This window comes from Chionomys nivalis, chromosome 7 (genome assembly GCF_950005125.1).
Source record: "Chionomys nivalis chromosome 7, mChiNiv1.1, whole genome shotgun sequence".
NCBI classification, from domain to species: domain Eukaryota; kingdom Metazoa; phylum Chordata; class Mammalia; order Rodentia; family Cricetidae; genus Chionomys; species Chionomys nivalis.
This window is the reverse complement of record NC_080092.1, coordinates 32,500,606-32,525,222: the sequence shown is the minus strand read 5'-3', so window position 1 is coordinate 32,525,222 and position 24,617 is coordinate 32,500,606. Positions and strand designations below refer to the sequence as shown.

Genomic DNA, 24,617 nt, shown 5'->3' with positions numbered 1-24,617 from the left:
TAGGGTCTGAATATGCAGTCCTGGTTGGCCTGGACCCCACAGAGATCCACCAGCCTCTGCCTCTCCAGTGCTGGGATTAAAGGCATGTGCCACTATGTCTGGTTTAAAACCATAAAATTAGAAAGAAAAAAAAAAGGCAGGGGGAGTCTGGGGTTGTGAGTCAGAGATGACCTATATTCCATCCCATCACTCTTCCCCCAAAAAGAAAAGAAAAGAAAAAGTTGGGTAAGAGAGGACATACATACATACATACATACATACATGCATGCATGCATATACTTAAGTTCCTTAAGATAAATGCTTAGGTTTAATCGTCTAACAGAATAATTTACCTCTTCCAGTTATGGGGAAAATGAAGTGAGCTGATACATTTAAAATGCATACAACAAAGATGGTTTGGCTAAGTTCCTGCTTTTCTCATAGGGTTTGCTGCTATCATCAAACCTATTGTTTGCAGATTCTTTACATTTTTTTACAGTATAAAAGTAACTTAAAATATTACTTTTAATATTTTAAGCTGAAGCGGTGGCTAAATGGTTAGGAATACTCATTGCTCTTGTAGAGCATCCACACAGTAGCCCAGTTCTCCAGGGGATCTGACACACACACACACACACACACACACCCGGCCTCTTAGGTGCTGCACACATGTGGAGCACATATATTCAGGACACTCATACACATAAAAACTGAATCTAAACTGGGCAGTGGTGGCGCACACATTTAATCTCAGCACTTGGTAGGCAGAGGTAGGCGGAGCTCTGTGAGTTTGAAGCCAGCCTGGTCTACAGAGCAAATTCCAGGACAGCCAAGGCTGTTACACAGAGAAACCCTGTCTTGAAAAACCAAAATAAATAAATATAGATAGATAGACAGACGGACAGATAGATAGATATAGGTGGGGCGTGTTGGCAAAAGCCTTTAATTTAAGCACTCAAGAGGCAGTAGCAGGTGTGGATCTCTGTGAGATTGAGGCCAGCCTGGTCTACAGAGAAAGTCCCAAGACAAAGCTACGCAGAGAAACCCTGTCTCAAAAAACCTAAATAAATAAATCTTTTAAAAAATTAATAAACTATTTTTTAAAAAGAATGTTTCAAAATGTAGAAAAGTATAAATAAGACTTAAAAAATAGCTTTGCAGGACTAGACAGACGACTCAGCAGTTAAGAGCATTGACTGCTCTTCCAGGACTAGACAGATGGCTCAGCAGTTAAGAGCACTGACTGCTCTTCCAGAGCATCTAGGTTCAATCCCAGCATCTGTGTGCTGGCTCGTAATCACCTGTAACTCCAGTTCCAGGGGATCAGACGTCCTCTTATGACCTCTGCAGGGATCAGGCACACATTTAGTACAGATATGCACGTAGGAAAAATTTATATATACATAAAATAAATAAAAATCTGTCCTGCAGCTAGGGAGATAGCTCAGTGTGTGAGGAGCTTGCTGCACATGCACAGGGATCTGAGTTCAGATCTCCAGTGCCCACATAAAACGCTGGGCACTGCCATGTACATGTATGACCTCAGCCTTGGGGACATGGAGACAGGCACATCCTAAGGACTTTTTGGCCAACCATTCTAGCCACTCAGTGAGCTAAGCATTCAATGAGAGGTCTTGTCTCGGAAGGCTTAGTGGGTAAGACTGGAGAGATGCCTCAGCAGTTATGAACAGTTGCTGCTCTTGCAAAGGCCCTGGGTTCAGTTCTCAGCACCCACATGGGTGGACCACAGCCATCTGTAGCCCTAGTACCAGGAGCCCTGATATCCTCTACTGGTCCCCTTAGCTGCTAGGTACACATACAGAAATACATACAGGCAAAACACATAAACATAAAAATAATTCTGAGCACTTGGGAGGGAGAGGCAGGCAGATCTCTGTGAGTTTGAGTCCAGCTTGGTCTACAAGAGCTAGTTCTCCAAAGCTACAGAGAAACCCTGTTTTGAAAAACCAAAATAAAAAATAAAGCTGAAAAAGAAAACAAAACAGGGATTCTCTGTGTAGCTGTGGCTGGAGCTCACTCTGTAGACCAGGATGACCTCAGACTCACAGAGATCCACCCGCCTCTGCCTCCCTGAGTGCTGGGATTAAAGGTGTGCGCCGCACTGCCTAGCTAAAATAAATCTTTTTAAATAAGTGAAAAACAATTTAGGAAGATACCTAGTGTCAGCTTCTGGCCTACACATGTTCGCACACACAAAAGTACACACAAACAAAAAAAATATATTAAAGGGGATTGGCAAGATAGCTCAGTGAGTGAAGGCTCATAATCACCCGTAACTCCAGTTCCAGGGGATCAGACACCCTCAAGCCTGATGATCTTGACTGGGCATGGCGGTTGCACGCCTTTAAATCCCAGCACTTGGGAGACGGATCTCTTGAGTTTGAGGCCAGCCTGGTCTGCAGAGTGAGTTCCGGGACAGCCAGAGATACACAGAGAAATACTGTCTCAAATAGGAAAACAAAACATAAAGGTTTAATATGGCTGCCAATACAGTTTTGATTCTCACCATTTGTTATGTCGGAGCTAACCAAGTAATGGGATGATAGGTAGACTATTTGGAGGGTGAGATTTATTAATGGTGGGTTTGGGTTTTTTGTTTTGTTTTGTTGACTTTTAAAGACAAGGTCTCTCTCTGTTGACCTGACTGCTTCAGAACTCTTTCTTTAGACCAAGCTGGCCTCAAACTCACAGAGATCTGCCTGCCTCTGCCTCCCAAGTGCTAGTATTAAAGGTGTGCGCCACCACCGCCCAGATGCCAGTGGTTTTTGATTGTTGTTGTTTCAGTATCAACACAAACTGAGTTTCTACCTCAGAATTCTGAGCAGTCCTGCGCCTCCCTTTCATGGAGGAAGCCAGGATTCCCCCTTCTCATTCACCAGTTGGGAAACAGTCCACTGCTTTAAGTTTAGACTTATCATGTGTTTATTCTCTCCAGCTGCACGGTTGGGGATCTTCAGACCAAGATAGATGGCTTGGAAAAGACAAACTCAAAGCTTCAAGAAGAGGTTTGTAACTTTTGCTTAAACAAAATAGAGTAACCCAAGGTTAAGAGAAGTGGTATAAGTCAGCCTGGTGGCAGCAGGCCTGTCATTCCAGCTACTGGGGAGGTTGAACCAGGAAGATTACAAGTTCAAAGCCTGCCTGGGCTAGAGAGTGAGTTCAAAACCAGCCTGAACAAGTTAACAAGACTCTGTCTCAGAAAAAGTAAAGAGGATGCCATGGTGGAGTGTTGTCTAGTATAGACGAGGCCCTAGGCTCAATACATAGTACAAGAAGAAAAAAGAGGGAAAAAGAGATGGGATGTTGATACATCTGACCAGAGCATCTTGTTGGGAGGAAGAAGAGCTAGCCTCAGCTGGAACTGCGCAGGAGCATTTATGTCCACCTGTAGGGCTCCTAGTGAGACACCGGTCCTGAGGCAGTTCCTGACGGCCTCAGTTTATCACCTCTGGTTAATGCACCACTGGGCTGATGGGAAATGGTAGTGTTCTTCTCTGCCCACCTTTGCTGTAGTGTCACGTGCTTCCCCGCTGCCCCGGAGAGCACAGACTGCCCGAGAGGCACCCAGCCCATCCTCCTGTTTTGGCCTCTAGTGAGCACAGATCCAGTCTCCCCACAGCATGGTCTTTCTCTGCTTTCTCACTAGGGAGAGAGAATGAAAGGACAGGAAGAAGGAGGGCTGAGGCCGAGGAAGAAGGCTTGCTGCCCGCTGCCCGGCAGTCTCCCTGGTGGACACATCTTGTCTCCTGTTAGCAGGAGGGGGGTTGCTCAGCCTTGAGGCTTTCCACAGGTAGTAGGAAGGAGGAGAGCTTTGAGAACGGGCTGAAAAATGGACACCCTGCAGCACGGAGGCAGGGTGCAGTGGGCTAGGAGGGTCTGTGAGTGAAGGACCCGATGAGGCTCACTGTAGGCTGGCTCCTTAGGGACTTTCAAGGGAGGGGCTCAGGATTGTGTGAGTTGAAAGAGGTGCAAAGACAGTATTCTCAGGGGAATGTCACGGTAGGAGCCACTGCCGTTAGCCCCGGGACTCACACGTATCTTGCTTGGGAGGCCGGTCTTGGAGACCTATGGAGGCAGTATGTCTTTAAGCCTTGTTTTTTAATGTCTCCAAGTTGGGTGATGCATAGATTTTGTAATTTTGCTGTAGAGACTCAGTCAGTTTACTGTGGTACAAATACCCATGAAGCAGCACTAGGGAGGGCTGGAGATTTGGATGACTTCAGAGCAAAGCATTGCTCCCCAGCCAGGTGGGCTGCTTCAGCTAGAGTCTGAGTGGACACCTGAAACGCAGTGGCTGGGTGTTGTCTTCAGCACATTACTGTGGGGAAAGATGTCCTTCAGAGCAGGGGATGGTGGCACACACCTTTAATCCCAGCACTCGGGAGGCAGAAGCAGGTGAATCTGTGAGTTCGAGGCCAGCCTGGTCTACAGAGCGAGTTCCAGGACAGCAAGCCCCACTCAGAAACCCTGTCTCAAAAAAACAAAACACAAACAAAAAAGATGTCCTTTAAAGAATTCGCCTCAGGGGTTGGAAAGGAGCTGAACACCTTCAGGGCCTTCGAGGTCTTTCTTAGGCACAGCTGCTGTTTAGAAAGGTCAGCCTGGGGTCTGAGGAGAAGCTGAAGGGTTTTAGAGGACAGTTCAGTGCCTCAGGATCCCTCCACTGAGGAAAAGTGCTTCTTGCTCCTCCTCCAGTCTCCTTCCTCCTCTGCAGCCTGGAGCCTGGGGCTAGAAGAAGGAGGGGTCTGCCTTCTGCACTGTTCCTTCCCCTTTGCCTCCCATGATATCTGTTTGCTAGACACATTCATGAACAAATCCAACTTTCCTTCCCTTAAGCCACGATGACATATTTCAGGAGAGGAAGGATTCCTCTGGGGCCTGTTTCTAATGATTTATGTTTGATTCTTTCCTCCAAAATCTTTAATCTCCCTTGACAATAAAATATATTTCTGCTTATCAAGAAACTGAAAATGGGGATCAGGGAAATGGGTCAGTGGTAAAATACTTACTCCGCAATCATGAGGAACTGAGCCAGCATCTCCAGCACCTGGGTCAAAGCCAGGCCAGACAGCATGTGTCTAGAACCCGCCATGCTGGGAAGCAGAGACAGGCAGATCAGTCTCTTGCCTTGCCGGGTCAGCGAGCCTAGCCAAAGCAGCACCCTCCAGGTCCAGTGAGGGACCCTGCCTCAAAAAGTAAGGTGGGACAATGGAGAAGACCCCACTGTCACTTCCAGTATTCACACGTGCATGTACAGGCAAGCATGAGTGCACAGACACATGCAATAGCAGCAAACGGGACTGGGTGTGGCTGCATACAGTATTAACCCAGTACTCGGGAGGCAGCGGCAGCATATCTCTGCGAGTTCCAGGACAGCCAGTAGCTACACAGTGAGTCCCTGCCTCAAAAAACAAAAGCACCCCTGGAAAGAACAGTGAATTTAAAAAAAAAAAAAATGTTCATCATCCTTTTGTATGCCATTAGCATAAATAGTCTTTATTTTACAAATTTTGGGTCTGATTTTTTTAATTACAAGCGAGAGCATACCATACAAACTTTCCCCACTGGTATAAGTGTCTTCTCATTAAAAGCTATTCTAACCGCCAGGCCGTGGTGGCACACGCCTTTAATCGGGAGGCAGAGGCAGGCAGATCTCTGAGTTCCAGGACAGCCAGAGCTACACAGAGAAAGTTGGAAAAAAAATAATAATAATAAATTTTTTAAAAATCCTATTCTAAATGTTTTGGATAATAACAGAGTTCTACTTGGCGCTCCTATAGTAGTGACTGTCTGAACTCTAGGGTTTTTTTGTGTGTGTATGTGTACATAAATTATCACGCACATGAAACATCAAATCACTGGTTTTGCAGTATGGGGGCAAATGGAGACGCTACAGAAAGCTAGGCGGATGTGGCAGAGGTTTTACTACATAGATGTCTGTGGAAGTTTGCACCATGCATTTCCTATTTAAAGCAAGCAAGTAAAATAGCAAACATTAAGATGCACTGTAAATTGTGTAGAATCTAAGTAAATGTCAGCTCTTCATTTGGACTGCGAGATTAATTCTGATGTTAAAAAAATGTAAGAAATCTTTTTAATCAGCTTTCAGCGGCAACAGACCGAATTTCTTCCCTGCAAGAAGAACAACAGCAGCTGAGAGAACAGAACGAATTAATTCGCGAAAGAAGCGAAAAGAGTGTGGAGGTAAGAGGGGGACCTGACAGCTGGGCATTGTTCTCACGCACACCGTTGCTAGTCTCTGGCTGTAGCTGCCCCTTGGCATCATGGGGAAAGGCTTAAGTCTCTTGTCTAAAATGGCACCGCTGTCACAGATAGCCTACACATCGCATGTCCTTCAGGATGCTTTAATGTGACTTGTGGAGGGACTGGAGAGATGACTCAGCCGTTAGGAGCACTGGCCATTCTTCCGGAGGACCCAGGTCAATTCCTGGCACCCACATAGCAGCTCACACCTGTCTGTAACTCCAGTTCCCGAGGATCTGACACCCTACACCGATGCCTATAAAATAAAAGTTAAATAATTATTTTTTAAAAATTGGAAAAAAAAAATACAGTGAGCTAGGGAAACGGGCCACCCTGGCTTGTCTAGGGAAGAAAGTCTGAGTCTGTTATGTGTAGAAGGTGGTCTTCACTATCCCCACCCCGTGGTCAGTGAGGGCGCTGGTGCTGAGCCTGCAGATAGCAAGGCCAGCTGTGACTTAGCTCTGTCCCAATCTCCAGAATGTACAAAGGGTGTCCCTACCCATGTCACTCACAGGCCACCTGGATCACTTAAGACTTCTGAAACCCCCAGCCTTTGTACTCCAGAGTTTCGGTTTGTTCTTTTTAACTTTGGCTCAGTGCTGAGTGGGCTGTCATTTTGTCCCTGGTTCCATGGCTGGGCTCGGCCTTCTTTCTCCCATACTCCCCTGGCACTTTGTTCCTCCTTCGTGGCAGGTACACCTGGCCGTCTGTAAGACTGGTGGCTCAGCCGTAGAGATGAGGTCTGAGTCACCACAAGTCCCCCAGTGCTAGATAAAGCTGGCAGCAAACACCATGTGGGAGATGGAGTACGAGCCTTTCCCGCCAGGATTTCTTGTCCTCTTGTAAATAAAATTAACTAAACCATTACCCAGCCTAACTTGTTAGCCACACACCTGTGATCCTAGCATGCAAGAGGCAGAAGCAGGAGGATCACAGGTTCAAGTCCTGCCTGAGGTACATAGCCACACACAGATCTATTGGCCTGCTGGCATCTTTCATCTTTCATGTTGTTATATCTTTAAGAGTCATCAGATATATGGCTGGCTCAAGATTCATCATGTTTTAAAGGTACAAAATTAAGTCGGGTGGTGGTGCACACCTTTAATCCCAGTACTTAGGAGGCAGAAGCAGGAGGATCTTGTGAGTTCAAGGCTAACCTATTTTACAGAGTGAGTTCCAGGACAGCCAGGGCAACAGAGAAAAACTGTCTCAGGAAAAAAAAAACAAACTGTGACATATTTTGAAATGTATTATCGCTAGTTGGCTTTCCAAGAGTGAGTCATTCTTGGTGTTCTTGTGTGATTCAGATAACAAAGCAGGACACCAAAGTTGAGCTGGAGACTTACAAGCAGACTCGGCAGGGCCTGGACGAAATGTACAGTGATGTCTGGAAGCAGCTGAAGGAGGAGAAGAAAGTCCGACTGGTGAGCGGGACCCAGCATCCTTAGCGAGAGTCCGTCAGCTGCCTTCCATGCTACATAAACCTGCTTGCACCTGCTGACACTCCTGGAGAGACAGAAACTGTCCTTTTTAGCTCGTGTTTACACTGCAGTTCTGTGTCATTTGTGTTTGTGCCCAATGGATGAGTCTTTTCTAGAGGTTGTTATGAGACCAGTCTGTCCCCTCGGTCATAGGCTCTGGCCACTTACTTCACTCTGTGCAGTGGCCGCAGTTCCTTTCCAAACCCAGTTCTCCTATGTGCTTTGTCTTGGCTTCCAGGGATGTGTGTGGGGCACCGTGCTCTGAGGTACCCAGGACAGAAAGAACCATTTCAGGATAGTGGCGCCTGTGCCGCGGTAAAGTCCAGAGCATTCAGAAGCTGTCTTACCCGGTCAGGTCTCCTGGTGCACAAGTCAAGCATTCCTACAGGACCCTGGCTTCTGTTTTCTTTTTGGGAACAACCTGGCTTCTAGAACTCTGGCTCATGTTGCCAAGTCAGTGTTCTGTTGACTTGATGCAGAGCTAGTGTCTTGGTACTGTTCTCCTGGCAACTCAGGAGCTGAGGCAGGAAGATTATGAGTTAAAGGCCAGCCTCAGTTACACAGTTAAACTCTTTCCAAAACTGAGAAGAGGGAAGAAGAGCAGGAAGAAGGGAAAGGGAAGGTGGGAGGGCCAGAGGAAAGAAGGCAGGCAGGCAGGAAGCGTGGGGGAGAGGATGGACGTAAGGAATCCTGTCAGGCCTTTCTCCGTCTCGCAGGCCTGCCCTGTCCTGCAGGAATTCCCCCCTCAGCTAAATATGACGCTGCCTCTTTCTCAGTAGACTCTCTTCGTCCGTGTCTTTAAAGGAACTAGAAAAGGAGCTGGAGTTACAGATTGGAATGAAGACTGAGATGGAAATCGCCATGAAGTTACTGGAGAAGGACACTCATGAGAAGCAGGACACACTCGTCGCCCTCCGCCAGCAGCTGGAGGAGGTCAAAGCAATTAACTTACAAATGTTCCACAAAGTTCAGGTGAGAACTGGCCTCAGGTCTGGACCTCTGCCCTACTCTGCCTTTCAGCGCCGTCTTCCTTCCTGCGGAACACGCAGACAAGCCTGGTCCTCAGCCCTCGTGCTATTGCAGTGTTTTGGATGTTTTGCTTGAGACAGGGTCTCAGCAGGTAGCCCTGGCTGACCCAGAACTCACTACATAGATCAAGCTATCCTCAGCGTTCTGCCTGTCTCTGTCTCTGCATTCTGAATGCAGGGACTAAAGGTGTGCACTACCATGCCCACTGCATATATTCATTTTTAAAAGTTTGTTTTTTATTTACGTGTGTACATTTATGACTTCATGAGTATATGCGCATGTGCGTACAAGTACCTGAGGAGGCCAGACACACCAGAATTCCTTAGAGCATTTGTGAACTTCCCAACATGGGTACCAGGACTTTTTTTGAACCATCTATTTTAAGTTTTTACATTTTTTTTTCAGGTTTGGCCCATGAGAGGCATAGTGGTGTGTGTTAGGGAGCCTGCTCTAATAATCTACTAGGATGCCTTTGAAGCATGGAAGTGTATCTGTAACACGGTAAGCCTTGCAGACCAGCAGGCTTGCTCTTGGCAGCCACTCAGAGACCCGAGAAGGGCTGCAGCTTTGCAGGGCACTGTTCCTGGAGCTGTCTAAACCAGCCAGACACTTCCTGTCTCAAAGTAAGATGGAAGTTGTGTACGCTGCCTCTGGTGTTCTCTCTCCCTGGGGACAAGTTGCTCATCTTAGCTGCAGGGCCCTGGAAACTCCATCTTTTCTGGGCTACAGTCAGATAAAAGAGAGAATATTTGTTGATGGGCACATAATTGTCTGTCTGTAGTTAGCCCCGAGATTGCTGCTGGGAAGTTCCATCCAGGCCCTCCTCCTCAGAGGCCACAGTCCCTGGCTGGTGACCAGTAATTCTCCAGCAGTCCACAGACAGCCTGTGAGCTGGAAGCCAGCGGTCCCTCTCACATGGACCCGCCACAGCCTGTGATGCTGCGGGAGGAAAGCGAACTCTAGAAAAGAAATGAGTACACTGAGTGGGAACTGCCAAGACTGCGGCCCCTAGCAGTGGGCTTTATTTCTGCCTTCTGAGAGGACACTTGTGTCACCCAAGGGTCACCACCATCCTTGGCCACATTCTGAAGGAGTTCGGGGAGTGTGTCCTTCTAGAAGATAAACAGCGTTGGTGGCCAGCCTCTTGCTGGTGTCAGTTTGCCAAGCTGGCATTTGTAATAGGAACCGTGGTCATAAGTGTGTCTCATAGCAGATTCCTGATTCTGGCAGAGCTGTCACCTCTGTCACAGGCTCTGGTCTTTTCTTTCCCTCCCGTGTGTTTATCAGGGACCCAGGTTCAGTGAGTGCACTTCTACCCCTTGTTCACCACTTCGCACAACCAAATCTGGATGTATGTCTGTGTCTCTCTGTTTTATCAATGACAGATCATCTGAAATCCCAGACTTATATAGGGAAGACCTGGGTCTGATTTTCACTAAATGGGGCTGCATACATGTAGATAAGTGCTCTGCCACGAATCCATCCTCCAGCCTGCATGAACTGGTCTAGAGGGCCTTGATAGCCCAATGTTTAGTCTTTGCCTGTTTTCCGAGACAGGGTCTCTTTGTGTAGCTCTGACTGTCCTGGGATTTTACCAGGCTGACTTAAAACTCACAGAGATCTGCCTGCCTCTCTGCCTCCCAAGTCCTGGGATTAACGTTGTGTGCCACCACACCTGCTTTCATAGAATTTTTTTTTTTTTTTTTTTTTTTGGTTTTTCGAGACAGGGTTTCTCTGTAGCTTTGGTGCCCATCCCAGAACTAGCTCTTGTAGACCAGGCTGGCCTCGAACTCCCAGAGATCCGCCTGCCTCTGCTTCCCGAGTGCTGCGATTAAAGGCGTGCACCACCACTGCCCGGCTTCATAGAATTTTGTTAAATTAAAAATTAGCACAAGAGAGCTGAGTGACAGAACATTTGCCTAGCATGCAAGAGGCCCTGGTGTAGTGGGAGTTGTGGGGCTGCGTTCCTGCCACCCAGCTCCCTGCTGCCTGGCTCGCTTATGCCCCAAAATAACGACACACAAACTGTATTCATATAAACACTGCTTTTTGGAACCTGTCCTGGAACTAGCTCTTGTACACCAGGCTGATCTCAAACTCACAGAGATCAGCCTGCCTCTGCCTCCCAAGTCCTGGGATTAACGTTGTGTGCCACCGCCGCCTGGCAGCCCATTTCTATTAATGTGTGTAGCACCACGAGGTGCTGGCCTACATCCATCCTGGGTCGGAGCTTCCGCGGCATAGCATCTGGCCTCACTTCCTCTTTCTCCCAGCATTCTGTTCTGTTTACTCCACCCACCTATGTTCTAACCTATGAGGCCAAGCAGTTTCTTTATTAATTAACCAATGAAAGCAACAGATAAGGCAGATGACCCTCCTCCATCACCCTAGGTTCCATCCCCAGCATTGCCCCCCCCAGACAAAACAAAACAAACAAACAAAAAAAACAAAGGAAACACACACACACAAGAAAACTGACTCATACCTGTGACTATCACTTAATCCCTGCATTCCTAAGAATGGGACGGGGATCACAGACTAGCCAAGGCCAGCCTAGGCTACATAGTAAGACCCTGTCTCATTGCTGGGCGGTGGTGGTGCATGCCTTTAATCCCAGCACTTGGGAGGCAGAGGCAGACGGATCTCAGTGAGTTCAAGGTCAGTTTGGTCTACAAAGTGACTTCCAGGACAGCCAAAGCTGTTACACAGAGAAATCCTGTCTCAGAAAAACAAACAAACAAAAAAAGGACCCTGTCTCAAACACACACACGTACCTGGAGTGGAGTGGGGGCATTGCAAGAGGAGAGGACCTGAGGATACAGACAGCTCAGAGATAGAATACTTTTCTAACACTATGCACACACACACACACACACACACACATGCGGAATCTCAGTGCAGACAGCTCAGGAATAAAATGTTTGTATATTCTTCAGCATCAGCCAAAAAGAAAAAAAAGACTATTTTGTGTCCCTCAAATCCCAGCAAAAGTATTTCGTCTCCAGGGAAGCACACTTGCCCATTTAGCATCAGAAGGCAGATCCCTCTTAGAGCTGCAACATGTCATGTTTTGGTGACCTTTTTTTGTTTGTAAGTGGGATATGGCTTCATTTCGCTGCAGTATCATGGTGCTGTGTTCTTCCAGGTCTGAGCGTTTCTTAGTTTCCGGTTCTTTTCTCTTTAGGCTGAACAACAGTTAGCATGCTGTTCTGTTTGATCAGTTCTATCCTGAGTGTAAGCTTCAGCCAGAAAATGCCGTCTATAGGGAAGTTCTCCTGACTTCCTTCTGCAGCAGCCTCTCTGTAGCCTTTTGTCTCACAGTACGTCTCTTGTGACTACAGAGTGCTCCCTCCTGCTTACTGGGACTGCTTAAAACTGGGACAGAGTGAGTTTCACAGCTATGGATGTGGAACAGCCCTGCCTCTGACTGGCTCTTTAGCCCTCAGTCAGTCTTTTCTCTTCTGAGCCTCCCTCTCTGTAGGAAACTGAAGCTGACAGTGTCTCCCTTGAGAACCCTCCAAGGGGTTATGTGAAGTGGCAAGTGTGCCCAGACCATGAGGCTGCTTGGGAACAGAGACCACACTGACTGCAGCAGGCAGACCCCAGCTCCTGCCTCTTTGCTCTTCTTCCCCTAGCAGAGCTGGAGCCTTGACCTGGTTTGTCCAGGGCTCTAGGGAAGAACAGCAATTAATGAAATACTCTTGCGAGTGTTGCAAAGTCTTTTAACAGTGAGGCCTGTTTGTAATGCAGAGATGTGCAGGAGGGCAGGGCATCTTACGGACCATCTCCTTGGTTTCATAGAATGCAGAGAACAGTTTACAGCAGAAGAATGAAGCCATCGCTTCTTTTGAAGGAAAAACCAATCAAGCAATGGCAAGCATGAAACAAATGGAAGAAAGGTAATCCCTTCCCTGGTAGACAGGGCATCTCTAGAAGGTTCTGGGTAATCCCTTCCCTGGTAGACAGGGCATCTCTAGAAGGTTCTGGGTAATCCCTTCCCTGGTAGACGGGGCATCTCTAGAAGGTTCTGGGTAATCCCTTCCCTGGTAGACGGGGCATCTCTAGAAGGTTCTGGGTAATCCCTTCCCTGGTAGACGGGGCATCTCTAGAAGGTTCTGGGTAATCTCTTCCCTGGTAGACGGGGCATCTCTAGAAGGTTCTGGGTAATCCCTTCCCTGATAGACGGGGCATCTCTAGAAGGTTCTGGGTAATCCCTTCCCTGGTAGACGGGGCATCTCTAGAAGGTTCTGGGTAATCCCTTCCCTGGTAGACAGGGCATCTCTAGAAGGTTCTGGGTAATCCCTTCCCTAGTTAGATGGGGCATCTCTAGAAGGTTCTGGGTAATCCCTTCCCTGGTAGACAGGACATCTCTAGAAGATTCTGGGCTACTTGGGCCTAGAAACAACCACAGAGTCCCACTGACAAGTACATACAAATTGGGGTGACTGTCCTTCCTTGGCCCACCCTCTAAGAAAAAGCCTGGGCGCACCAACTAGCCTGGCCTAAGCGCTAGCCAGTCAGCCAGGCTTTCGGCCACTGCATCAGAATGTCCTCCCAGGCTTTGGAACTAGACAGAGTGGATTGCCACTGTCACATTCAAATATCAACTTAGTAGTGATCAGAATAGAGTTCCAGGGACTGGAGAGATGGGTCAGCAGTTAAGAGCATTTACTGTTCTTAGAGAGGACTCAACTTCAGTTCTCAGCACCTACATTGAGTGACTCAGAGTGACTTCTAACTCCAGCTCTGTGAGATCTTCTGGTCTCTGCAGCCTCCAATACACGCACACACACACTAATTTTAAAAAAAAAAAAATTACAATATTCCAAAAAAGATATACATAAATGGCTGCTTTTGGGGAGATGTGATGCCATCCCACAGAGCAAAGATGTTTGGGTTTTTTTTGTTTTTTGGTGGGGTCAGGGAGAGACAGGATTTTTCTATGTAGCCCTGGCTGTTCTGTAGACCAGGCTGGCCTCAACTTTGAGCTTCACCCGCTTCTGCCCCTGAAGTGCTGGGATTAAAGGTGCGCAGAACCGTTGCACCACTGCACAGTGAAGGCGGTCTTTTCAATAACTAGCCTTGGAAGAGTTGGTCCTCCGTCTGCAAAGCAGTGACTCTCAGCCACACCTCCAGTCTGATAGAACAGCTGACTCCACGGGCATCGTAAAAATCTAAGCTAAAACTGTTTAGAAGGACATAGGGAACTCCGTGGCTTTGGGATAAGCAAAGAGATTTCTTTTTGAGATAGCATAAAAGCATAATTATGTCTTAGTTGGGGTTTCTATTGCTATGAAGAGACACCATGACCACAGCAACTCTTTTAAAAACAAAAATAAATTAAAAAAAAAAAAAAAACACTTAATTGGAACTGGCTTACAGGTTCAGAGGTTCAGTCCATTATCATCATAGCAGGAAGTGTGGTGTCACACAGGCAGACATGGTACTGGAGAAGAAGCCAAGAGTTCTACATCTAGATCAGTGGGCTGCAGGGAGAGAGAGACAAGACACTGGGTTTGGCTTGAGCATTTGAAAGCCCAAAGTCCACCCCCAGTGACGTGCATCCTCCAACAAGGCCACTCCTCCTAATCTCTGTCAAGTAGCACCACTCCCTAATGACCAGGCATTCAAATATATGAGTCTGTGGAGACCATTTCTATTCAAAATACCACAACCTGGGCTGGAGAGATGGGTCAGCGGTTAAGAGCACTGGCTACTCTTCCAGAGGTCCTGAGTTCAATTCCCAGCAACCACATGGTGGCTCACAACCATCTGAAATGAGATCTGATGCCCTCTTCTGGCCTGCAGACAGACAAACAAGACAGAATATTGTATACATAATAAATAAATATTTAAAAAAAAATACCACAACCTATAAGAGAAAAAATTGGTTGTAAGCAGAGTTTTTCTCTATCCCAGCAGCCACACCCAAATAATAACACAGAGACTTATTTTTAATTATAAATGCTTGGTCAATAGCTCAGTCTTTCAGTCTTTTTTTTTTTTTTTTTTTTTTTGGTTTTTCGAGACAGGGTTTTTCTGTGGCTTTGGAGCCTGTCCTGGAACTAGCTCTGTAGACCAGGCTGGTCTCGAACTCCCAGAGATCCGCCTGCCTCTGCCTCCCGAGTGCTGGGATTAAAAGCGTGTGCCACCATCGCCCGGCTAATAGCTCAGTCTTATTACTAGCTAACTCTTACATTTTAAATTAACCCATATTTCCTATCTACCCTCTGCTATGTGACTTGCTACCTGTTCTCAGTACAGCAAGTTCATCTCCTCTCCATGTTTCCTTCTGACTCTGAGACTTCTCCCCTTTTTCTTCGAACTCATTTTTTTTGTCTGCAATTCCCCCCTAACCTCTACCTGTCCCGATATTGGCCAGTCAGATTCTTTATTAACCCAGTCACACAGTGACACATATTCACACAGTGTAAAAGAATACTTCATACTTGATAATTAGACTATATCAAAATTCTAAATTTACTGGGCAAGGTGTCAATGGCCTTTAATTCTAGCACTTGACAGGCAGAGGCAGGCAGATCTCTGAGTTCAAAGCCTACCTGGTCTACAGAGTGAGTTCCAGGCCAGCCAGGGTTACAGAAACCTTGTTTCAAAAACCAAAAGGGAAAACAAGTAATAATAGCAATATAATAATACTTTAAATTTTCATCATATGAAACATGACTAAAAGAATTAAAAGGTTTTTGTTGTTGTTTAGTTTTTTGGTTTTGTTTTGGTTTTGGTGGTGGTGGTGGTTTGGGATTGGTTTTTTTTGTTTTTGTTTTTGTTTTGTGTTTTGTTTTGCTTTGCTTTGGATTGGTTTTTTTGAGGCAGGGTTTCTCTGTAGCTTTGATGCCTGTCCTAGGACTAGCTCTTGTAGAATTCAGGCTGGCCTTGAACTCACAGAGATTTGCTGCCTCTGCCTCCAGAGTGCTGGGATTAAAGGTGTGCACCACCACCTGGCAAGAATTAAAAGAGTTTTTATGAATTTAGAGGAAATTTGCATATAGCTGACAATGAACCTGTGTTAGACTATATAAAGAACTCTCAAAATAAAAAAACCAAACAATTCAACTAAAAACAGACAAGGTGTCGGGGATGGCTCTGCAGTTAACGGTGCTTGCCATGGGAGCTTGAGGACCTGAATTCAAATCCGTAGAGCCCACATGGCCATGTGCAGTAGCAGATGCCTATAAAAATGGAGTGCCTATGGCAAGATCGAAAACAAAAAAGCACAGTCCATGGAAGCTCGTAGGCCAGCAAACCCTGTGTACACAGTGGCAAATAACAGCCTGTCTCAGACAAGATGGGGAAGGACAGACTGGCACCAGGTTGTCCTCTGACCTCCACGTGTGCACTGTGATAACGTGTGCCACACACACACCCCAAAAGGGGAGAAAAACAGACAAAAGGAAACTAGTTGTGGTGAGAAAAGACTGGCGGGAGGGTCACAGACTGAAGGCTAGCCTGGGCTATAGCTGGTTTCAAACTAGCAAGACTTGGTCTCAAAAAGAAAAGGTGGGTCAAGACTTGAGCATGCTCTTCAGCAAAAAGGATATGTGTATGGCAGATAAGCAAATGAAAAAGTGGAGCCATTAGCTGGGCAATGGTGGCACATGCCTTTAATCCCAGCACAAAAAAAGAAAGAAAAGAAAGATGAAGCAGCATTCCTGTAAATTCCTGTTCAGGTGATAAGCTGTGCATGGTGGCGCACACCTGTGTGTGGTACACACTATGGCTATGGTAGGAAGATCATACGTTTGAAACCAGCCTGAACTAGGTAGCAAGTTCAAGGACTGCCTAAGCTGCAGAACAAGACCCTGTCTCGAATGAATGAATGAATGAATGAATGAATGAATGAACCAACCAACCAAAGAGGAGGGAGGGAGGAAAGGAGGCAAGCAACTCCAGCCAAAAGTTTTGAGACTGAGAGGTGGCCCTTTCCCTACAAAGACTGAATGTGTCTGCTTGGCATTGCCTTCAGGTTGCAGCAGGCGGAAAAGGCCAGGCAAGGGGTGGAAGACCGGAGCCACAAGGTGCAGCAGGAGCTCAACGGGAGGGTCAGTGCCCTGCAGCTCCAGCTGTCCCAGCTGCATGACCAATGGTAAGGAGCCGGGCACCTGCAGAGATCAGCTTGAGAGGACGAGGAAGTGACTTCCCACCTTCTTGTCTTCAGGAAGATTAGGACATAGCCAGTCACCCAAACTTGCTTCACAAACAAGAACAGCAGGCAGGCTTCAGGGGCCACCTGTATCTCCAGCCCCTCCTAGCTGGTGAAGATGAGTCAGGATTCAGCCAAGCTCACCCCTGACCTTGGTCACTCTCTCCCCACCTCCCACCTCTTTGGTATCTTCCTATCTGCTGAATGTGGGCTGTGAAAAGCCAGGCAGATATTGAACTTTTTTGCCACCCAGGTCCTTGTATAATCCTCAGTGTTTTCCTCTCATTGATGTAACAGCCAAGTGTGTACCTGGCAGCTCCTGGTCTTTTGGGGGCCCAGGTGACCCTACACGAAGAGGCCAGGTTTCACTCCATGTAAGGATTTTAATGTCTATGTGGCCATTCAGGTAGTTCCCCTATCTTGTATGACAGATTGTGGGTCTTCCATGGAAATCTCCCTCTGAAACTAACTCTACTTCACTTTTGGGGAAACAACAGCTCAGGTCTAGAGAAAGAACTGAAATCAGAAAAAGAACAAAGGCAAGCTCTCCAGAGGGAATTACAGCGGGAGAGAGACACATCCTGCCTGCTCCAGACAGAGCTGCAGCAAGTGGAAGGACTGAAGAAGGTAAGGCAGCAGCGTGTGGGCTCCAGAACCCCTGCGAAGGCCAGTCCCTCCAGTGCCTCTGTGTGGGAGGCAGGGTCCGGAGCACTGTGCCCACCCCCACAGGGCGTCTATCCTAAGAGGAGATGGCGAGTGGTAAGCCATGGAGTCAGCCAGATGGGCCTGACAGTGAGAACCAAAGGCAGAGAGGAGCTGGGAAGAGCAGACAGAGAAGAAGAGGCCCGAGAGAGAGCCAAGCCACCACTCACTCACAGGGCCAGGGCGAGGGGGAGTTTTACCAGTGGTCTTAAAACCAGCTACTGTGTGGAGACCTGGTGCTGTACACAGGACCTTCTCCCAAGAGGTTGGCTGGCCATTCTTCCCAAAGCTCAAGTCATTGCAGGAGGCCGGCGCAGCCAGACCCTCTAATCATTCCTATGCTCCCTTTCCTTCTGGCGTCACTTCAGGTTTCGAGTTCCCTGTGTCAGTCTCAGGAATGTCCTGGATCCTGTGAGCAAGAGAAGTAGGGTGTTGACCTAGTGGCATCCGTGTAGAAACAGATCTCTCAGGAAGGTCAGCTGGCTGCAATCTGCTGGACTGAGCCTCAGGCTCCCAGACCTCCTGACCCTGCCTGGGCAACAAAGCCAGATGTGCACTGCTCTCAGCACACCCTTGTAACAAGGCAGCTGTCAGAGTGGTGATTGCTCTTGGGGGGAGCTCCAAGGAAAAGAAGGGGCTTAGGAGCCAGGCCAGTCTCAGGTGGTGGGGGTGGGGAAAGGACTGGGCATGAAAGAACCTAGAAAATGGCTCTGTCATTAAACATGCTCACCTCAAAATACTTAATCCACATTTAAATTCTACACACTGTAGCAAGCTTTTTTTTTTTTTTTGATCGCCAACTCACAAATAACAACACAGAAACTTCTTGTTAATTATGAAAGCTTGACCTTTAGCATAGGCTAGTCTCAACTAGCCCTCATAACTTAAATTAACCCATTTATACTAATCTGCGTTCTGCCATATGGCTTTACCTCTCTTCGATCTTATATCTCCTGTTTCTTACCTATGTCTAGCTGGAGATTCAACCTTCTTCTTCCTAGAGTCCTCTCTGTCCCTGGAAGTGCTGCCTAACCTCTTCCTGACTAGCTGTTGGCCAGTCATCTCTTTATTAAACCAATCAGAAGGTACCTTGGCAAGGACATATCTTCCCAGTGTAAACATATATTCCACAACAGCATTCTGCACAGCAGGCTTGGTGACGCCCTCAGCGAAGCAGGCGGAAGCACAGCTCCCCACTGTCACTCTCAGCAGCCTGGGGAGTTGCTATCATCTTTTTGTTTTGAGACAGGGTCTTACTGTATTGTTCTGGCTGGCCAGAAAGTTTATGTGTAGAGCCGAGTGACCTTGAACTCACAGAAATCTGCCTGACTCTGCCTCCTGGGTCCTGGGATTCAAGGTGTGTGCCACCATGCCCAGTTCTTTCATCTTTTAGAGACCTTGACTTAGACAAATCCAGGGTTTGGTGAAGAAAAGAATTCCAGGACTAGCCAATACAAAGCAATTAGAATTTTATGAAAGGTCTTTTAGATCACCAGGCAGTGGTGGCGCACTTCTTTAATCCCAGTACTCGGGAGGCAGAAGCAGGTGGATCTCTGTAAGTTTGAGGCCAACCTGGTCTACAAGAGCTGGTTCTCATAAACGGAGACTGTTTCCCAGCTGCCCAGACCTGGATAATCACACAGAAACTATATTAATTACAATACTGTTTGGCCAATGGCTCTAACGTGTTCCTAACTAGCTCTTTTGTCTTAAATTAACTCATTTTTATTAATCTGTGTATCCACACGAGGCTGTGGCTTACCGGTGCCAGCATATTACTCCTTTGGCAGTTACATGGCGTCTCTTTGACTCTGCCTACTCTCTCTCTCTTTCTCTGTTCGGATTTCCTGCCTGGCTTTACTCCGCTAAACCATTGACCAGAACAGCTTTATTCAGTAACCAATAAAAGCAACACATATACAGAGGGACATTCCACACCAAGTTCTAGGACAGCTAGGGCTGTTACACAGAGAAACCCTGTCTGAAACCCCCCCCCCAAAAAAAGTCTTTTAGAAATACTTTACTGAATGTATTTATTGTGTGCGCACATGTGAGGTCAGAGGACAGCCTTATCAGTTTTCTTCTTCCACTGTGTGGATCTTAGAAGTCAGTCAGGTTTTCAGACTTGGTGAAAAGTGTCTTAACCCACTGAGTCATCTTCCCTGCCCAAAGACTTTTTTTTTTCTTTTTCTCCAAAGATATTTTAAAATAGACTTTATGGCAGGTGGTGGTGGCACACACCTTTAATCCCAGCACTTGAGAGCCAGGAGTTCAAGGCCGTCCTGATCTACAAATCAAGTTCTAGAACAGCTAGGGCTACACTGAAAAGCCAAAAGAAAGAAAGAGAAAAAGAAATGCTAAAAGACTTTAGAGCCCATGGATGGCTTAGCAGATAAAGGAGGTAGCCTCTAAACCTGAAACCCGCATGGTAAAAGTAGAGAACAGATTCCTGAGGGCTAGTCTCTGACCTTCACATATATGTGCCCATACTCATGCACTCACATGCAGACACACAAATATATGTAAGAAAAAAATTAAAGGCACTTTTGAAGCAAGCCTTCAAAAAGTTGGTCTATATACATTCCAGATAGCTGTGGAAGGAGTGATCAGTGTTTTGTTTTGTGATAGGGTCCCTTATAGTCTAGGCTGATCTTGAACTCAATATGTAGTCTTCACCTCCCAAGAGCTAAGATCACATACACACACTACTGTACCCAGCCCAGATAACTGTGCTTTTAAAACCCGGCCTTTGGTAGACAGGCAAAGCTTTACTTGTCCATGGGTAACTGGTTTTGGTTTTGGTTTCCTTTGATTTTTCAAGACAAGGTTTCTCTGTGTAACAGTCCTGGCTGTCCTGGAATTTGCTCTGTAGACCAGGCTGGTCTCCTACTCACAGAGATCACCTGCCTCTGCCTCCTGAGTGCTGGGGTTAAGAATGCGCTACCATCACCTGAGATTTTTTTAAATAATTTTTTTAAAGATTTATTTATTTATTATGTATAGTATTCTGCCTGCGTGTCTGCCTGCAGGTCAGAAGAGGACACCAGATCTCATTACAGATGGTTGTGAGCCACCATGTGAATGCTGGGAATTAAACTCAGGACCAGAGCAGCCAGAGCTCTTAACCAGCCTTGATTTTTGGTTTTTAAGACAGGCACTATATAGACAGGATCTCACTATGTAGACCAGGCTGTCTTGGATCTAACAGAGATTCATCTACCTGGGATTGAAGGTGTGAGGTATGTGCCACCAGGAACAAGTGCAGGAGGTTTTTAGCACCAAGTTTTCTCTGTGTAGCCCTGGCTGTCTTGGAACTAGGTCTAGATCAGGCTGGCCTCAAACTCAGAGATCTGCCTGCCTCTGCCTCCTGAGTGCTGGGATTAAAAGTGTTTGCCTCCATGCCCAGCCCATGTAACTGTTCTTAATTGGCCTGAAGGTATCTCATCCCTGTCCTGCATCATTGTATTCATCTTAGAGCCTCTTGTAGTTGTTGTTTGAGAAGGTCTCCTGGAGCCCAGGCTGGTCTCAAACTCACTATATCATCTGCCCCTAGCTGATACAAAGTTATCTATAAGAGATAGATATATCTTGGGTGCTATTCATCTAACAAAACTATTCCTTTCTTCTGCAAGGCATTCTGATCTCCTGACCACACTGGTTACTAAACATTTAAAAAGGAAGATGTAGTTGTGTGTGACATGTGGCTCGTCTATTTCAGGAACTGCGGGAGCTCCAGGATGAGAAGGCAGAGTTACAGAAGGTCTGTGAGGAGCAGGAACAAGCCCTCCAGGAAATGGGACTGCACCTCAGCCAGTAAGAGCCACCCACGTGCAAGGCTGCATCTGTGTGCTTCCAGGTGGTGCTAGAAGAGACAGCTAGGAAACCTCCCAGCTGTCCCTAGGTGACCTCCCGGAAGTCAGACTAAAGGAGGCAGCTGTGTGACTCCTAGTCCTCTGAGAATTCTTTTCTCCTGTGACCAGACACCAGTGGTCTGGCACCTGGCAGGGCTACCAGAAGAAAAGTTCCTCTTGCTCCACGCATGACCAGAGCGTGGAAGAATTGTGACCTTTAACAGCCAGGATACATGTGGCTTTAGAGATGGGAGCCAAGTGAGAGAAAGCTAGAGAAATTCAAGAATGAGGGTGTGCACTGAACCTTTTGTTTTGTCTGAAAAGATAGAAGGTCTCCTATTTTGTTTTTTAAAGAATTTATTTTTATTATTTTAAGTGTGTGTGGAGGGGTATATTTTCACATAAATGCTGATGCCCTCAGAGGCCGAAGGCATTGTGTTCCCTGGAGCTGGAGTTACAGGCAATTGTGAGCCACCTGACAGGGATGCTGGCAACTGAACTCAGGTCTCCTAGAAAAACAGTGAGTGCTCTTAACTACTGAGTATCTCTCCACCCCCAAGGTTGAGATACTTTGTTGTACAAGCAGAGATTGTTTTGAGACAGTCTAACTGTGTCTCTCAGGCTCTAGCCTTGAACTGGCTGGAGGGTTCTACTTGGGTTTATACCTGAAGCTCCCTTCTTCCTGTACCCACGCTAGATGGACACAAAGCAGAGTCAGACCCAGTGGTCCTCAAAGATGGCAGTGGTTTTCTGACTCTGGGGATGTCTCGGTGGTATCATCTGATCTAGTTTTGGAATCCTAACTGAAGATGGTCAGAGCCAAGCTGTATGGCTGTGGCAGAGTTAGGTGTACATGCAACCCAGACAGGACTACCCAAGCAGCCACTTTCCCCTCATCTCCCATTCCTGCAGGCCCATGCTAGGACAGCTTCTGGTCCAATAAGTCGGCTAACCTGTCTGCTAGACAGGGAAAGGGTCACCTGCTGGTGATTAATGAAGGCCGTGGTGGTTCTTGAAAGTTCTGATGCTGTTTTGTAAGCCCTAGCTTAATTCAGCCTGTCTCTCAGGAACCTACCACTTGACGCCTAGCAATCTAAAGCAGTTAGACTAGTCAGTTCTTAAGGCCCCAGGTGCGATGGTACACCCCTTTAATTCCAGCACTCTGGAGGCAGAGGCAGGCAGATCTGTCAATTCAAGGCCAACCTGGTCTGCATAGTGAGTTATAATACAGGACCATAGATAGGGGCAGGAGCTGTTGCCAGGCACGGTGGTGGACACTGTTATTCCCAGCATTTTGGGAGGAGAAAGCTGATAGCTCTCTATGCATTTGAGGCTAGCCTGGTCTGCATATCAATCTCCAGGCCAGCCTGAAAACACGTCTCAAAAAAATAAATAAGTAAAACATAAAAATAAAAGAAAGGGCTCTAGCCCTTATGCTATGGTCCCGGCGCACCTGCACCAACCTGCAGAGCACCTCTGAGCCTGTGGGGGTGGGGGAAATGGATGCCCTAAAAGGCCTATGCCAGTTGTGGTAGCCCATACCAATAGGAAACACTAACGGGGTGGAGGCAGGAAGATCACAAAGTTGAGGCAAGCCTGAACTATATCTGAGACTGTGAAGATAAAAAACTCACTTGCCATACAAGCATGGGGACTTGAATCCCCAGCAACTCCATAAAAAGACATCAGGTATGGTGAGCCACCTGTAATCCCAATACTCAGGTAAACAGAAGATCCCCAGGGCGAGCTGGCTGGCTAGACTAACCAAGTCTGGAGCTCTGGCTAAGTAAACTAGAAGAGTGATACTAACATCTTTCTCTGGACTCTACACATGCATTTGTACCCATATGACATGTGTGAACAAGTGAGCACATATATACACACCACACCACACACCAAGAGGGAAAAAAAGGTTCCCCCAGATTGCCAGCATGTAGTATTTCATTTTGGGTTTTTTGTTTTTGTTTTTTTGATACAGAGTTTCTCTGTGTAGTCCTGGCTGTCCTAGAACTCACTCTGTAGACCAGGCTAGCCTCAAACTCAAGGAGATCCACCTGCCTCTGCCTCCCGAGTGCTGGGATTAGAACGTAGTGTTTCATTTTTACTGACAGTTCTACCGACCTAAAGCTGTGCAAACCTATCTTTTATGTGAAGGAACTGTTCATTCATTAGATGATGGAGAGTTAGCCGGGCGGTGGTGGCGTACCCTTTTAATCCCAGCACTCAGGAAGCAGAGGCAGTGGATCTCTGTGGGTTTGAGGTCAACTTGGTCTACAAGAGCTAATTTCCAGGACAGGCACCAAAGTTACAGAAAAACCCTGTCTCAAAAAACAACAACAACAACAAAAAAAAAAAGATGGGGAGTTAGTGGAGCCTCTCAGCCTGCCCCTTCTGGACTGTGCAGTGGACTGGATACCCTCCAAGAAGCATGGAAGATTGAGGTCTCTACTGAGAGTGGCAATTAGGTCAGGACTTCCTGGCCTTACCACAAGTACATTAAATGCAGGGACAGCTACCTAGAGAAACCAGAACTCTAGACTTCCAGACTCATTCACCATTCTGTTTGTTTGTTTGTTTGTTGAGATGGAGTTTCTCTGTGTAATCCTGGCTATTATGGAACTTGCTCTGTAGACCAAGCTGGCCTGGAATCACAGAGATCTGCCTGCCTCTCCCTCTGGAGTCACCATGCCCTGGCTCATTCACCATTTCAGTTCTTTTTGACCCTTGTGGACTTGCAAGTCTGCCCTTAGGCCACATAGTCCCAGGCTTAGCAGTCACATGATCCAGGGGAGTGTAATACAACCTCTGGTCACACAAAAATGGGAAGCATTTTTACCAGGTGCACGCCTGTGATCCCAGCACTCGGGAGACAGAGGCAGGTGGATCTCGGTGCTTCCAGGCCAGCACAGAGTGCTGTTACGCAGAGATCCCCTGTTTTGTCCCTTTCCTACTAAAAAAATGTCTTTTTTTTTTTATAGGTCCAAACTAAAGATGGAAGATATAAAGGAAGTAAATAAGGCGCTGAAGGTATTAAAGTCACTTTTATTAGCAAAAATCACTTAGAGCTGGTGGTGGTAGTGTAAACCCAGCACTCCAGAGGCAAAGGCCCTCAAATCTCTGAATTCAAGG

General features: G+C 46.9%; 1 protein-coding gene across 2 annotated transcripts in view; it reads left to right on the top strand.

Moving 5' to 3' along the window:
- Rufy1 (RUN and FYVE domain containing 1) overlaps positions 1-24,617 on the top strand; it is a 51,501-nt gene that overhangs the window by 19,579 nt on the left and 7,305 nt on the right. For both annotated transcript variants that reach the window (XR_009057405.1, XM_057774780.1), the window contains exons 8-16: positions 2,936-3,005; positions 6,103-6,204; positions 7,572-7,688; positions 8,550-8,717; positions 12,576-12,673; positions 16,759-16,878; positions 17,433-17,562; positions 21,356-21,450; positions 24,467-24,515. Coding sequence is in view for 1 of the 2 variants with exons in the window: in XM_057774780.1 (XP_057630763.1) it covers positions 2,936-3,005; positions 6,103-6,204; positions 7,572-7,688; positions 8,550-8,717; positions 12,576-12,673; positions 16,759-16,878; positions 17,433-17,562; positions 21,356-21,450; positions 24,467-24,515 (949 nt within the window). In the remaining variant the exon portion in view is untranslated. The remainder of the gene's footprint in view (positions 1-2,935; positions 3,006-6,102; positions 6,205-7,571; positions 7,689-8,549; positions 8,718-12,575; positions 12,674-16,758; positions 16,879-17,432; positions 17,563-21,355; positions 21,451-24,466; positions 24,516-24,617) is intronic.